Here is a 17,165-nt window from a genome sequence, read left to right as displayed (position 1 = left end):
AATGATAAGTGTCTCAAAAGGAAAACCTCTACACCCATCCAGAATGGACACGGAGCTGTTATTTTCCGTGTGAGATTTGGGGAATATATATTTTACTGAACCCTTGTCTGGAATAACAGGAAGGAAGCTCTTACCCATAGCAGCAAGAGTAGAGAGAATATTGAAAGGTAGACCTGTTATTTACCTTTAGAAACCAGTCAAAATTTAACATTTTTTGTTGGTACTGATTTTTTTTTTTTTTTTTTTTTGCCCAGGTGTGCTTTGCTCTGCTGCCCACAGGTATGTAATTGCTCAGATGCTAGAGCTGACCTCGGTCCTATCATACTGTCACTGAGTCTATCTCATTTATGGTGGATACAGACTTAATAAACATAGCCTGAAGGTAATTTTATGTAGTGTATTTAACAATTTTGCAAAGAAAACAGTTTCATATGAAGTCAGGTATGGAATTTCCCACAATCATATGGAAAAGCACTCTGGATTTTTTGATTGGGATGTTCAACTTGTAGTATCATCTTTGGTGATTTGAACAGAACGCTGAAGTGAGCAGAGTCTAGGTGAGGCAGTATGAAGTTCCCACCTTGGCTGCTCATTCTTTCTGTCTGAACTCACCAGACCACTTATGCAGCCTGGGGGGTGGCGGGAGGGCAGCATGTCCTCTCATCTCTACCAAAATTTCCTCCAGGTCTCTCTGATCCACCCAGATATTCTCCATCTCTGAGGATCAACTGCCAACTCTAAATCTGTAGCTATCTCCTCAGGATTGCAAATACCTGAGCATTTTCAATATGGGTCTCCAGCCTCTCTTCCTTTTACACTGAGCAACTCCGAATACTCACTTATATCCAATGCAAGAATTTCACTGAGAGCTAGGGGAAGACTTCCCACCCACCCTCACATCTTGCATATATAAAAGAAGATAACCAAAAAGAAAGAAGAAGAAAAAGAACTATCATGGATTTTTTAAAAAATGACTTAGAGCAACCTGAAAATAAAGACAAATAGATAATCTATCAGAAGGCAGTTTCTGGGTGGGGGCTGGTGGCTCACGCCTGTGATCATAGCTCCTCAGGAAGCTGAGCTCTAGACCATCATGATTTGAAGCCAGCCTCAGAAATTCCAGGTTCAAAATTAGGAGCAAAAGGTTGGGCAAGAAGAGTGGAGTGGCTTGAGTGACAGAGTTCCTACAGAGCAAGTAAGCTGAGCAGGCACTGAACTTGAGTTCAAACTCCAGTGCCATCACCAGAAGGGGTGACATTGATCAGGATGCACTGTATTCATAAATTGCTTTGCTGGAATGGCAACTCCTTTGTACAACTACTTTTTTTTTTTTTTTTTTTTGGCTAGTCCTGGGGCTTGGACTCAGGGCCTGAGCACTGTCCCTGGCTTCTTTTTGCTCAAGGCTAGCACTCTGCCACTTGAGCCACAGCGCCACTTCTGGCCGTTTTCTGTATATGTGGTGCTAGGGAATCAAACCCAGGGCCTCATGTATACGAGGCAAGCGCTCTTGCCACTAGGCCATATCCCCAGCCCCTGTACAACTACTTAAAGATATTAAGAATATTTTTTTTCTTTTTCTTTTTTTTTGGCCAGTCCTAGGCCGTGAACTCAGGGCCTGAGCACTGTCCCTGGCTTCTTTTTTGCTCAAGGCTAGCACTATGCCACTTGAGCCACAGCGCCGCTTCTGGCCATTTTCTGTATATGTGGTGCTGAGGAATCGAACCCAGGGCCTCATGTATACGAGGCAAGCACTCTTGCCACTAGGCCATATTCCCAGCCCCAAGAATATATTTTTAAAACATTTTAAAGCATATTTGCCAATTTTTTGAAAAGGCAATTTCTGTGCCTATCTCATAAAAAAAGTCTTTAAAGAAATTAAGAGAGTAACTAATTGGATCACAAAAGGATTCTTCTCAAAGCATGTGTTAACTAAAAAGCCTCTATGAGAAAAAGATATACAAGATAGACACAAAAGTGTTTATGAATTCAAACCCTATTATGTTACAAATGAAAAGCATTTTCTACTGTCATATCCTTTCCTCAGGAGAAGAAAAAAAACACATACTTTTTCTCTAAGACATATAAGGGTCAAGTTGTATGTCCACAACAGCTAAGTCTAAAGGTACAGTTCCAGTACCGACACCCCACAAATAAACACAGTCCTTGAAAGGTTTCCCTGGACAGGCCCAGGTGCTACACATGGTGGGTGTGTTTATAGCCATGGCTTCCTTCCTGCTCATTCCTTCAACGTATCTCTTGAGGGGCCCACTAAGTGCCAGGGCTCTTCCCTGCAGAGGTAAATGGGGGAAATGCTTGTCCTTAGGTGCTCACAGCCTGGCGAGGTTCTGTGGGATAGAACTGAGGCCTGGGAGGCTTCCTGGCCACAGGGCCTCCTCAGAAGCCAGGGAGGACGAAGTGCCTCAGCTGTTCAGGTCCAGAATCCAAGCCTAGCAGCTTCTCCCCACCCCACTCACCACATGTCCTGGTAATGCAACATACCCGAAGCTCAGAGTGTGACTATGCCATCACTTCCACCTTCACTAAAAATACCCTCTTCCCCTTTCATTCTCCTTCCTCCCCCTGCAGCTTCTGTTGGCATGTGATGCTGAGTATCTCGCAGATATTTCTGGAACCATTTCCATCACTGGCATCCCACAGCCAACGCCTCTGAAGATAAATGGCTTTTGGGCTGTAACAACAATGCTCTATCAGACCACACCGTGTGCTCCTTCTGCTATGGACCGACCCTCCTCTGCCTCCGAGAGAGGGTCCAGGCTCCTTAGTGCAGCCCCAACTTTCTCAATCTGGCCTCACCTATCACTCGGCACCATCCCTAGCAAAATCCTGGCCTGTGCTCTGGCCTCTAGGAGCTGCCTTTGGGCTCCCTGAAAAAGCTTACTTCCGAATCCCACCCCTCTGTTCAAGGTGCTTGCAGTGACCAGTGACTGGAAGGAATAGCCCACTCCCTTCTCAGCCCAGGAAATGGCAGTTCTTTCAGGACCAGGCGAAGTTGTTTCATATTCTGTGAAGCCTGCTTTGGCCGGCCCCTGGTGTGCCTAAAGCTAGGTGTTTTCTAAGCACATTATATGAACCACTGTTAGGAACTGATCATGCCCCACAAATAACATAAGTACCTTAATAAATGCCTAGCATCTAAATGGATTGGAAGCCCACAGTAGGGCACTTGAATCTCAGAGGATACATAATAAAACCTGGAGGTAGAGCTTGAATGCTGACACAGTATTGTTCTTCTCTTTCACTAACCTCCCATATCACAAAGCCTAGTACCTGAAGGTGACTGTAGATGCTGGAACTGTAAAGCAACCTGCAGTGAATGCCACATACAGTAAAGAGGATATGCCGAGAGGCGCTGGCCTCCATCAAGACAAGCTGGACATCTAAGTAACTTCCTTGCCAGGTGGATGATGGGTAAATGAGTGGTGGAAAGAGGTTCTTATCATGCACCATGCCACCCAATGTGGTTTGTGGGAAGTCTATGATCACCTGGGACTGGCATCCATCCTGATACTGGCACAGTCCATGCACCAGCAAACACAACAGAAGCAGTCAGCACTGGGAGGAGCTGCAGTCAGCCAGGAATCCAGGGAAGTTCACACCACCTCAGGGGATGGAGACTGGAAGGAATCCCTGCTCTTCCTGACAGAAATATTGCAGTTGGAATTATATATAGTCAAAAATGTAATTCTTAGGGTTGGGAATGTAGCTTAATGGTAGAGGGCTTGCCTAGCATACATGAAATCTTGGATTCAATTCCTCAATACCACATTAAGCAGAAAAAGCCAGAAGTGGTGCTGTGGCTCAAGTGGTAGAATGCTAACCTTGAGCAAAAGAAGCTCAGGGACAGTGCCCAGACCTAGTTCAAGCCCCAGGACTGGCAAAAAAAAAAAAAAAGTCATTCTTTCTGCAGAAGGAAGCTGAGTTGACAGACAAAACTATAGATATACATGTGTCTACAATTCTACAGCTAAGAAACCGTTGGCCAAGTAAACTTTGGCTGAAAGCTAGTCTATCAGTTTATCTGCCTAAATTGGTGCTAAAAATAACTCAGAGGAAGGAAAGACGTAAAAATCTATTTTTGAATAGATCAATAACTGCAGATTAATAACAAGTTCAATCCTAGCATAGTTAAGTACTGTCATATTTCAAAGTACAATAAAGAAAGCTTTGAAGGAAAAAAATATGTGGATGCCATTCACATTATCCTTGTATCACAAAGATAACACACACCTTAAAAAATGAAATACATATGAGTAAAAGAAGAAACATGAGTGGCTGGAATGTGGCTTAGTGGTAGAGTGCTTGCCTAGCATGCATGAAGCCCAGGGCTTGATTCCTCAGTACCACATAAACAGAAAAAGCCAGAAGTGGCTATCGCTCAAGTGGTAGAGCACTAGCCTTGAGCAAAAGAAGCTTGGGGACAGTGCCCAGGCCCTGAGTTCAAGCCCCAGGACTGGCAAAAAAGAAGGAAGAGGAGGAGGAGGAGGAGGGGGAAGAGGAGGAAGAGGAGGACTGGAGAAGAAATATGATAAAGACAAACATGGATCAGGAGGGAGGGTAATAGAACAAATGACTAATTCATAAACAGTGATTAACCTTAATTATAATTCCTACACCAGCACCTCAGCTTTCATCCTCCCACCCCAAATGCTGAAATACCATATGGCAAAAGGAAGGAAATGGGGACCAGGCACACCACACTCAGTGGCAGAATTCAAGGAGCAGTTCAGGAAAACCAATGCCTAATAACTCGTAAGCCAAGGACTTTACTTTCTACGCCAAGACAAAAAGATGTTCATGTTTCATAGAGTGCAATATTTCTGACAGAAGAGTGGGCAGGTTGACACAGGCGAACTAGAAAACGCACCCATGTGGATTGCATCGTAAATCTATCAGGACAATCGCTATACACCAATAAAGGTAAAGGTGCAGGAGGCAGAGGCCAGTCTCCAAAGCCATCCTGAACAAATGGCACATCAGCAGGCAGACTTGAAGGTCCAAACAAAAATTCTAATTATATCACTGCCTCCATTTGCTATCAGTGAACTGATAATATTCTAGATATCTGAAGCATATATGAAGGCAAGTTTTAACAATATGCAAGTTGAGGCTGTGGACACTTAAAACACTAAGGAAAATTTCCCACCTCATCCATATCTGTACTCTGCAAGTGCTACCAAGGCTGTGTCTGTTTTGTCCACTGATGATTCCTGACACATAGTGGGAGCTCGTTTGTTAGTGAGTCCTGCTTCTTTCTGGGAAGTGAGCAAGTCAAGTAATACTCCTAATATCCTATGCAAATTAAGAGTAACAAATTAAAGGTAATGAAGAGAATCTTCCATCAAGAGCCTTACAGTGGCATGTGAAAACTAAAATGGCTCTTTGTCTTTTAGGACTACTGGTTTTATACTTGGCATAAAATGGGCCATGGGGGAAGGGTCAGGCATTGAAGAAGAAGTGTCATGCCAGTGGCTCTTTTTCCAAGATCTTACCAGCTTTATTTTAGAAGAAAGGTTTTCTGGCAGTTTTGTCTTTAGTTGACTTGTTTCCTTGAAGGTTGGAGGAAATCCACTCAGGAAGGCCAAGTCTTGCATTAGCACTAACCCAGGGACTTCTTTATCTGTTGTCTGAAGTAAAGTAGGAGGGGGTTCAGCAAGTTTGACAAGAAATGTACTCATTACTTTACATATGTAACTGTAACCCTTGGTACATCACCTTGACAAAATTAAATTTTTTTAAAATGACAAAAAAATAAAGGGGGTAAAAAAAATCAACTTATTTCCACATTATAAATGATGGTAATGGGGCTGGGGATATGGCCTAGTGGCAAGAGTGCTTGCCTCGTATACATGAGGCCCTGGGTTCAATTCCCCAGCACCACATATGCAGAAAATGGCCAGAAGTGGCGCTGTGGCTCAAGTGGCAGAGTGCTAGCCTTGAGCAAAAAGAAGCCAGGCACAGTGCTCAGGCCCTGAGTCCAAGCCCCAGGACTGGCCAAAAAAAAAAAAAAAAAAAAACAAAACAAAAAAAAAAAAAAAACAAAAAAAAAAAAAACAAAAAAAAAAAAAAAAAACAAAATAAATGATGGTAATGTATAACCAAAAAACTTAGTGGTGAAAACTTAGGCTGGTGATAACTTAGAGCCTAGAAATGAGAAAAGATCTACTGCCTCACACAAGTTTCAAGGTAAGAAGGGTACTAATACTTATGTCAACTGAGAGAAAAATGTACTCAAAGAGCCAAACATGGTGGCACACACCTGTAATCCCGGCACTTTGGAGTCTGAAGCAGAAAGATCAGCCTCAGCTACACAAGGGCGACTCAAATTATAACAATGCTCACAGAAAAATGACTATCATTCTTTTCATTCTATTCTTAATACACAAACTACAACTAGAACTTAAAATGATGACATACCAAGTAACCCCTCCAAACTGTCTGTTTGCTGCTTCCTTTCAACAGTTCAGCATGGGCATCTTCAACTACAAGAAAGAAGGTAACAGACAAACATTTTATTTACATTTCAGGGAGGTTGAGTCTGTCAATTTTATCAAACCAATAAAATTCCTACTAGTTACAAAAAATTAATTTCTTTGCAGGTGTAACTGTGATTCAGTTCAACAAAACCCATTGCTTTGTACCTATAAACAGATACTCAAAACACCACAAGAGGTGCAGTTATGAATTGCTATTAACCTATTAATGCATAGTTCTTTTATTTCCAACTTAATTCATTAGTAGTTCCTTTTTTATCTGTTCAAATAACATTACCCATCTTTCCAAAGGGGGTAAAAACCACCACCACTACCACCACATCATTCCCCCCATCCCCCCAAAAAAGAAGCATCAAAGCACTAGAATATTATATGTATGGTCCATTCAGGTCAGGAGACAATTGTATTTTAACAAATACTTAGCTACGCTATCCCACAATACACTGTGCAAAGCATTCTGATTGCTACCAAAATAGCATAACGCACAGTCTCATAAAATGGTAGTTGAAGGAGGGGGACATGAACACATCCAGAAAAGGATGAACAGTGCAAATCAGCATACAATTAAGCCTTGATAGCTGCTTTACCAAGGAGCAGAACACTGACTGCTTTATAGGAATCAAATTCTGCCTCAATCTCAAAGACATGGTGGGACGACAGAAATCACAGATGCCAGGGCAAACATGGATCAGGTTGAGAAGAAAGAGTGACTAGAGGAAAAACCTCTGCCGAAAACAGACTAAGGGAGCCCCTGAACACTGGGGAGCGGCACTATGGAATTGGCTGGGAGCACAAAGAGCTTGTGTCCCCCTAAGAAGCAATTTTCTCAAGTTTAAAGTTCATCTGGTGGTGCTGAAGAGAGCAGGCTGGCCGGGTGGGGTGGACTCAGCCTTGCATGGAGAGAAGTTTGGGGAGAGGAACACAGAGAAGGGTGACGTGGGCAGTGACTAGGTAAATAGCTGCTGCCACCCAGGATGGAAGAAAACAGGACAGAGTTGAGGGGGCTCCGATTCCAATTTTCAAGACAAGCAGAGAAGCCAGAATGTGACAACTGTAGCCTGGGTAAGTACATGGCAACAATGGACAAGTCTAAAATGTCCTATCAAGATACAAAAAGATGAAAGAATGCAGTCAATGCATGTCCCATGAAACTAGGAAAATTGAGGGGAAGAATGGAGTTGACAGGAATGGGGGAGAATGACAAAAGAAGTGACACTGATTGAGGTGCATTGTACTTATTAACAGATATACTGAATGGCAACCCTTTTGTACAACTACTTAAATATACATACATATATACACATATATGTATATATAAATACACACACATATGAGCTGTGTATACAGCTTGCCAAGAGAGCACTGGGTCGGAACACAGAAAGCAGGCAAGCTGGAAAAAGAAAAGCTCTGAAATACATCATTTGTCTTTACTGAGGCACTGGGTATTAGGAGTATGTGTTCATTTCAAATACACGTCAAGTGGCTACTATGGTGTACACCATTTGTCGCCGTCTCCCATTACTTCTCTAAGCTCATCTCCTGCTCCCTCTCCCTTGTTCTATTCTCTTCAAACCCACTAGTCACATTCCTGCCTCAAGGCCTTTATATCAGCCATTCTACTTCTACAGGTTATGCTTTCTGTAGATATTTATGTGGCTGGACTCCTCTCTTTGTTCACATTTTCAACTCAAAATTCACCTTGAGGAGGCCTGCCCCTACCACTCAATTTATAGAGTTTCCACCTGCTCCCCAATCGCTATTTCCTCTCCTGCTTCCCCTGCCCAGTGTTCGCTTCAGAAGTTATCTTTTATAGATTGTATATCTTCCCTATATGTGTTCATTTACCTATTCTTCCTTGGTAAACTCCATGAGGACAGAGGCTCTCACCTGTGTGCTCACTGGGATATCATCAGCACTGGGGAAAGTCTTGTGTGGGTGGTAGGCACTGGGATCAACAGGCCAGCTTTCCTGGCAGAATGCTCACTTCCGGCTCAGACATTTTATATTTTTGCCATGCAAAAAATTGAATTGAGCCCAGGCTTTTGTTCAGCTAGGCAAGCACTCTAATACTGAGCCACTGCTACAGCCTACTAGACCCACTTCAAAAGTAGTCTGAGAGGAACAATCTAAGATCAAGAGACAAAGAAGGAAAAGACCTAGAATAAAAAAAAAATAAAATCACAAGGAAGAAGGATTACATCACTTTGCTGTGACCCCCAAGGGGAACACTTTTGGCCGGTGTAAGGAAGTTATATGGAGCCAAGCATAGTAGTGCATATCTATAATCCTATACTCAGGAGGCTGAGGAAAAGGAGATCAAACTTGAGGCTACCTTAGGGTAAATAATAAGCCCCAGTTCTTATAGTTGCAGAGGGCAGCCTCATTATAATTTCCTGGGGTAGAGGCTAAGGGAGTCTCTCTTCACGTCCTAATCTCCTCCAAAAGCCACCACATTGAGCGTTAGGATTTCAATATGCAAGTCCTCAGGGAAACACAAACATTCAGACCACAACACCTGTACAAACATGCTTCAGAATGGGAAATTTCAATGTTTCAGGTATATTCTGTCACAACTTCAGAAAACAACCTGGTTGAAGAGGTTCATGGAAGAAAAGTAGCCTGGAGAATGACAGCCAAGACAATGAGGTAATAAGCATGATATCCGCACTGCCGGTCCTCAGGAGGTGCTCAGTACAAATGGGTATGGAGTGAAAAATATATAATTTTTTCCTGAAGTTAGGTATGAGGTACAAAGATAATAAAATGACAGCTCTGGGTTTGTCTCTGTGTATTGTTAGTTTCTTGGACATTTCTTTAACACGGAATAACTTCCATGCCAGGTAGAATTTTGTTATCCACATGTCAGTGATATCATGATGTAAGAATATCCACAGAATGATCTTACCCTCTTTGGTACTGTCGAAGACAACCACTGAAACATTCGTGGAAGGGTTTTTTGGTTTTGCAACATTGAATACATCACTGGCAGAGTGAAGAGAAGGATAAAGAGACGGTAGGTCCTTGAGGGTGCAGTTGGGTGGCAGAGGAGGGTCCAGGACCAGCATTGGCACTTTAATGCAGTGCGTCAGCAGACATTCCAACGGCTTCTCACTGCAACAACACAAAACCCACATGCCAATGGGTACATTCCCGAGACCTCAGCAACAGTCACAACCCTGTGGCCACTACAACTAAACAAGTCCAGTGTTTTGGGGAAGATTTTTGTTTTTTTCTTTAGTCTATGTTTTTTTTTAAAAAAAGGAGATAATTTAATAAATTAAAGTATGAAATTTTATCTCAAAAGTATAAAAATAGGGCTGGGGATATAGCCTAGTGGCAAGAGTGCCTGCCTCGGATACACGAGGCCCTAGGTTCGATTCCCCAGCACCACATATACAGAAAACGGCCAGAAGCGGCGCTGTGGCTCAAGTGGCAGAGTGCTAGCCTTGAGCGGGAAGAAGCCAGGGACAGTGCTCAGGCCCTGAGTCCAAGGCCCAGGACCGGCCAAAAAAAAAAAGTATAAAAATAGGGCTGTGAATATGACTTAGTGGTAGAGTGCTTGCTTGCATGCATGAAGCCCTGGGTTCAATTCCTCAGCACCACATAAACAGCAAAAGCCAGAAGTGGCGCTGTGGCTCAAGTGGTAGAGTGCAAGCCTTGAGCAAAAAGAAGCCGGGACAGTGCTTAGGCTCTGAGTTCAATCCCCAGGACTGGCCAGAAAAAAAAATTGTAACAATGTAGCCAGTTAGTAAAGTATAGTATTAGTTAGCAAAGTATAATATTAACAAACATATCAAACTCTATAGTTTTCAGCTACCACCAAAATTTGAACATTACTATAAGTACAGGAAACTTGCTGCACTGAAACATGGCTGGCCTCACCTCACTACCTGTAAGAACAACTCTTTGGAGGAATAATGTGGAAGTATATAGGCATGTTATATATAACACTCATGTGTTCATATATACTGAAAAATATGAAGCAGGAAGATAATGTTAACATAAAATTAAAAGGTAAGACACAAATTGCACAGAATATAAACTACAGCTATTAAAATAGGTATGAAAAGAATCATAAAAATGCTAATTGTGGAATGAAGATCATAGAAGGATGTAAGTGTATCCCCAGTCTTTCGGCAATGCTGGACAATTTTGTTTAAATCTTAACTCAAAAGTGATTTTTTTTTTGGAGACAGTATTAAGCTGGGTATGAGGGTGCAGGCCTAAAATCCAGAAGGTCGCAGGAGGAGGATTACAAGCTCCAGGACAGTGTGGGCTACATGGCAAGACCCTGGCTCTGTAAAAAAACAAAAACAAAAAGCACAGGTTGGGTGCCACTGGCTCACACTTGTAATCTTAGCTCCTGGGGAGGCTGAGATCTGAGGATCATGGTTCAAAGCCAGCCCAGGTAGGAAAGTCTGTGAGACTTATCTCCAATTAGCCACCAAAAACTTCTAGAAGTAGAGCTGTGGTTTAGTGGCAGAGCATTAGCCTTGAGCAAAAAAAGCTCAGGGACAATGCCCAGGCCCCAAGTTCAAACTCCAGGAATGGTACAGAAAACAAACAAACAAAAAGTATACAGGGGCTGGGGATATAGTGGCAAGAGTGCCTGCCTCGGATACACGAGGCCCTAGGTTCGATTCCTCAGCACCACATATACAGAAAACGGCCAGAAGCGGCGCTGTGGCTCAAGTGGTAGAGTGCTAGCCTTGAGCGGGAAGAAGCCAGGGACAGTGCTCAGGCCCTGAGTCCAAGGCCCAGGACTGGCAAAAAAAAAAAAAAAAAAAAAAAAAAAGTATAGGGCTGGGAATATGGCCTAGTGGCAAGAGTGCTTGCCTCCTATACATGAAGCTCTTGGTTTGATTCCCCAGCACCACATATATAGAAAATGGCCAGAAGTGGCGCTGTGGCTCAAGTGGCAGAGTGCTAGCCTTGAGCAAAAAGAAGCCAGGGACAGTGCTCAGGCCTTGAGTCCAAGGCCCAGGACTGGCAAAAAAAAAAAAAAAAAGTATAAAATACTATGTATTCAGCAAAATACAAATGATAACCTCTAAATTTCACTTTGTGCTTGCATTTTTCTCCTTGAGAAGGAACTGAAAGGCTTACCTCTTCTTCGTTGGCTCTGTTACGTTCTTCCCAAGGATTTCTCTAATGAAAAGCAAATACAGCTTGTTATAGATGCATGGACTAGTGCTAGTCCCAAATATGTATGAGGGAATTTATGATGATGACTATCCTGGATACTCTACTAGAACTAACATATTTGAAGTATTATCTGCTTACATTCTAAGTGCAAATAAATGATGCTCCAATGAAACATAGACAACATTGTACCTCCCATTGGAACCAAGACAGTTCTCTTAAAACATTAACTATGAAACACAGAACATTTTCATGCACCGAGAAGGTCATCAGTCCTCAAACAGAAAACCTGCTGCAGTCCAAGTCAATGAGTGGTCCGTGCCACTGGGGTGCATCTGTGGCATTTAGAAAGTGAATGGAAGAAAGAGCATTAGCTGGGGTGAAGGCAATCAAAGTACTTTCCATGCGAGTGTGGAAATATCACACACAGTAAGTTTCCTTCGTACAATTAATATGTACTTTTACAAAAAAGTGAATGGGGATGTTCCAAGTAAATACTACTGAGGACAGTCAGCCAATGTCCCAGTTCTGAACTTTCTCCAGAAGCTGCTGTTGCTTTCCCAAACAAGCACAACAATCAAATCACATCTTCGATTAACTGTCAAAGCTTCTCATGCCATAGTCCATGAATTTTTTAATTTAATTTTTTAATTAAAAAATTTTATTGTCAAGGTGAAGTACAGAGGGGTTACAGTTACATAAATTAGGTACTGAGTACATTTCGTCCAACTTTTTTTACCCCCTCCCTCATTTTTCTCCCACCTTCCCTCCTCCCCAATCCCCTGCCCAGTTGTACAATTTACAACATATTGTCTTGTAAGTATTGCTGTTGTATTGCCTTTTTGAAGACAAGGAAACATTCTTTCAAGAATAGTGTGTGTGTGTGTGTGTGTGTGTGTGTGTGTGTGTGTGCGCGTGCGAATCCTGGAGCTTGAACTCAGAGCCTGGGTACAGTTACTGAGCTTTTTTCACTCAAGTCTAGAGCTCTACTACTTGAGCTATAGCACCACTTCTGATTTTTGGTGGTTATTTGAAGATAAAGAGTCTCATGGACTTTCCTGCAGAGGCTAGCTTTGAACTGTGACCCTCAAATTTCAGCCTCCTGAGTAGCTAGGATTATAGGTGTGAGCCATCAGTATCCAGCCTCAAATATATCTATTAAATGGAAACAGTGCTATGATCTATTTTATTTTTCAGGAGAATAAACCCTCTTAGATGTTTTGTGTAATAAATATTTATTTCATGAAGATACAAAATCTGAGACTCAGACAAGGGAGCAGGAAGCCCAGGACTCTGACAGTGGCCACTTTAGATTCCTTGGAAACCAGTCACTAAAAAAAAATGAGTCCAGCATGTGGCAGAAGAGGCTGGGACTTCCTTAGACATCAGAAGTCAGGCAGACGACTGCCTGAATCTAATGTTGAGAATCTGAAGGGCAGATCTTTGGAGAGCACTGTGCAAATCACTTAACCTTCTTGAATGTATGTTTATTTGTAATAAGGGGCAACACACATGAGTTTGGTTTTCCTGGGAATCACTTTGTTTTGTTTTTTGCCAGTCCTGGGGCTTGAACTCAGGGCCTGAGCACTGTCCCTGGCTTCTTTTTGCTCAAGGATAGCTACCACTTGAGCCACAACACCACTTTTTCTATATATGTGGTGCTGAGGAATCAAACCCAGGGCTTTATGCATATGAGGCAAGCACTTTACCACTAGGCCATATTCCCAGCCCTCTGAGAATCACTTTTACCTCATTGCTTTCTGCTCCTCCTCCATCTGCTCTCTGACCTGCTGCAGCTCCTTCAGGAGTTCCATATCTGTGCCGTTCACCCAGGTATAGACCACGTCGATGGGCATGGGTAGACAGAGCCTAGGGCAGACCCACAAGTCCTCCCGCTTAAATATTTTATTTTCCAGTACATTTGATTATAACAGAGCTTAAACTTACACATTACAAACAAAAACCAATAAAAAGGTCATCCTAATGGGGTATATATCACAGAATTGCGGGGGAGGGGGACCCACTAATATTGACCAAACACATTCTCCTTCTCATCTCCTTTTCATCATTTGATATTCCCAAAACCACCTTAAAGGAGGCTGATGCCGGTCTGCTTTCAGGATCATTTGGGTGCTGTGGATGTAGCTCAGTGGCACATGTCCAGTATAAGGAAAGTCCTGCATTCAATCCCCATTACTTCAAGAACATGGGCTACTGGGGAGAAGAGAGTTCATTTTGGAACCTCAGATTGGATAAACTGTTATGTTCTCTTAGCAAGTGAAAGAAAGAGCTGGCATTCAAGTTTAGTCAAACACAGAGATTGCAGGCTTAAAAGGAAAAAACGCGAATGTTACTAACAGTCCTGGTAAAGACTTGCCTTCAAAGCCCCTTACCCAGCAAACCAGCCCTTCCTGAGCCGCCTCCTCCTGCTCTACTTTTACCTCATTGCACAGCCCCTGTCACTTTCCCAAGACATTAAATAACTACCTGGTTGTCTATACTGATAATTACATGGATGTAAGTTCCCAGATGGCTTTGTTTCCTAAAACATCCAAGCACATGACAGAGTACATAGCTCAGAGGTGCCCAGTGTGTATTTGTGAATGAGCTGCTGTTACAGAAAGAAAAAAAGTGGTCAAATGTCAACCTGTCTTATTTAAAAGAAGCCAAGTTAAAGAAGCAAAGTCTTGAGTTCATGATCTGCCTGAACTATTTATAGTGAGACTGTCTGGAAAAAAAAGGGGGGGGAGGGAGGACTGAGAATGTGGCTTAGTGGTAGAGTGCTTGCCTAGCATACATGAAACCCAGGGTTTGACTCCTCAACACCACTTAAACAGAAAAGGCCAGAAGTGGGGCTGTGGCTCAAGAGGTAGAATGCTACCCTTGAGCAAAAGAAGCTTAAGGACAGTGCCCAGGCCCTGAGTTCAAGCCCCAGGACTGACAAAAAAAAAAAAAAAAAGTTAATGTGGAACATAAACCAAATAAAATCAGATCAAAATGTGAGTCTAAACATTATACAGAAAATGGGGATAGCTGAAAGGATATCTATGTATAGGGAAGGTCATTTAAAAATAGACAAACCAGGGATGACCTCACGGAGAAGGCAGTATTTGGGGCTGGGGGTGTAGCTCTAAGGTATAGAGTGCATTTCCGGTGTGCAGGAAGCCCTGTGAGGCCAGTGTACTGATTCCCAGTACTTAAGCAAGGATGTAAATAAAGCCTGGAAGCTAGCCAGCAGGGTAGTGGAGGAGAAAGTATCAGAGGAAGATAACATCACACGCAAATACCCTGAGGCTTGTGCATACCTGGCTTGCCCAGGAGCTACAAGTCAGAGCCTCAGGGCTCACACAAGGCCAAGTGATGAAAGAGCCAATTGGAGAGGAAGGTCAAAGAGTGACAGAGGACCCAGAATTCCTCAGGAACATAAGGAAGGGGCCAGCACCACAGTCAGAGCTCTTCACAGCCTGTCTCCTGGGCTCTGGATATGTAAGCGGTCTACTTTGCTTTACTCAATACACAACCCTTACGAACTTGCATGATCTTATGTCTTTGTATTTTTCCCTCTGTCTAGAATGTCCTTTCTTTCATGCTTACACAGTTCTACTTCATTCCTCACCTGCCCTAGGGGAGAACCTATTGCTTAATATGCAGCTTCCGTACCTAGAAAGACTACTTTAGTGCATGTGCGCCTGCATCTACCTCTCAAGAGAAAAGGTATCATGCATGGTGCCTGCTTCATTGTTTGCTTCCCTCCAGCTTCCCTACTGCAACAGACTTCAAAAGCTGAATCCACCCACCCCCAAACAGAAATAGGACACACACACACACATACACACACATGCGCGCGCGCATACACATACACACCAGCTCCCTACCTAGGTGTTGTCAGTTTCTATCTATATCAGTGGTTCTCAAACATTAGCAGGCATCAAAAATCACCTTCAGGACTCTACAACTTAGTGCTGGTCTCCATCCCCAGAGTTTCTAAGTGAGTGGGCCTGGGGTGGGACCTTGCAATTCTCTTTCATAAGAAGTTCCCGGTAACTCCATTAGTCATCTGGGAAGTTACACTTAGTTTCTAGGTAGGCTACACTACACACACACACACACACACACACACACACACACACACACACTCCACTTCTCCCTCTCCACCTCCACCCCCATGTACCATAATGTCAATCAGTTCTATACAGGAGCAATGAATTCTTCGTGCTCACCAATAGGTGCCTAAGGTGTAGAACAGCGTCTGGTAAGCGAGTGGGGCTAAAGACCTAGATAAACGGTCATTTCCTTCAGCACATACATCCATGTTGCCCCCAAATAGAATCTGATTCACCAGGCCCACAGAGAAATAACTGAAGGTCTTTTCACTCCAGCCACCCAGGAATGACATGTATAAAAAGGGAAGATTAAAAGTGATGTGATGTGTTTGCACACATGCACACTCTCTCCTCTGTGCTATCTCCAACTGGCTCAGCCCTAGCAACCTAGTTTCACCCTAGGTAAGATAGGATTTCCTTTGTGTCACAGAACTTGCACAAGGTGAAATGAGATCAGTGTATTCAACCCTCAGGGAAGATGATGTCTTGGGAATCGGGATTTTTAGCCCCAAAATGTGCTGAACTGCAAGGTCTCTTCAGGTGGGTATACTATATTCTTCACCATCTGAAACCATCTCTAACATGGAAAGACCCCTTTGATGGTCATGCAAATAAATAAAATACAAGTGTTTCATGACTCATCATTTAAAAATATCCACGGAACAGATACAGTATCTCCAAGATAACTTTCTTCTCACCGATTCTGAAAGGACTTTCCAGCAATATTGTCTCTATAGGAATCAAACAAAACGTGGTACTGATCCCGGCTCCATTCCAGAACCACCTAGAATAAAAAAGAAAAAGAAACAATACTTTGTTTGCATCAAAAACTCTAAGAGTTGAATGACCTTTCCTTTCCTCCCAGTTTCCTTAATAATCACTACAGGAATAGGTAAAGTCATGGAAACCCACCTGTCCCTTAGTGCCCACCCCAGCCGGATATCAGGGGACAGAGGGGCGGGAAACCAAAGAGGCTGAAGCAGCTATGATATTTGAATCGGGTCTTAAGGAGTGAACTCACAGGTGGTGAAAAAGAGACAGTGGCAGCCAGATGGAAGAAGGCGCTCAGAGCTAAGAGGCTGAGAAGCAGCAACTGAGAAGCTGGCTTGGTCCAGAGCACTGGGAGAGAAGCAAGGGATGTTAGGGCCACCACAAGACCCGTCTAAAGTTGAGGAGAGACTTTCACAGTGTATCAGAACACACAAGCTGGATCTGAAGGGACTGATGCAACATGGGGACAATCTCCTTTATTAGCATGAGCTTCCAGCTGATGACCTTGTTAACTACTTCAGAAGATGGAAAGCCTGCATTCCTCATCTATACACCTTCCCACCCCATGACCCATCTCCTTTTTTTTTTTTTTCTGTGCCAGTCCTGGGGCTTGAACTCAGGGCCTGGGCACTGTCCC

General features: G+C 43.1%; 1 protein-coding gene across 2 annotated transcripts in view; it reads right to left on the bottom strand.

The window, feature by feature from the left end:
* Gnptab (N-acetylglucosamine-1-phosphate transferase subunits alpha and beta) overlaps positions 1-17,165 on the bottom strand; it is a 60,855-nt gene that overhangs the window by 26,764 nt on the left and 16,926 nt on the right. For both annotated transcript variants that reach the window (XM_048357283.1, XM_048357275.1), the window contains exons 2-7: positions 16,456-16,541; positions 13,404-13,523; positions 11,619-11,660; positions 9,418-9,623; positions 6,436-6,500; positions 5,511-5,645 (exon numbers count right to left, since the gene is read on the bottom strand). In XM_048357283.1, the coding sequence (XP_048213240.1) occupies positions 5,511-5,645; positions 6,436-6,500; positions 9,418-9,623; positions 11,619-11,660; positions 13,404-13,523; positions 16,456-16,541 (654 nt within the window). The remainder of the gene's footprint in view (positions 1-5,510; positions 5,646-6,435; positions 6,501-9,417; positions 9,624-11,618; positions 11,661-13,403; positions 13,524-16,455; positions 16,542-17,165) is intronic.

Source organism: Perognathus longimembris, chromosome 1 (assembly GCF_023159225.1).
Source record: "Perognathus longimembris pacificus isolate PPM17 chromosome 1, ASM2315922v1, whole genome shotgun sequence".
NCBI lineage: Eukaryota > Metazoa > Chordata > Mammalia > Rodentia > Heteromyidae > Perognathus > Perognathus longimembris.
This window is presented reverse-complemented; position numbering and strand designations above follow the sequence as displayed.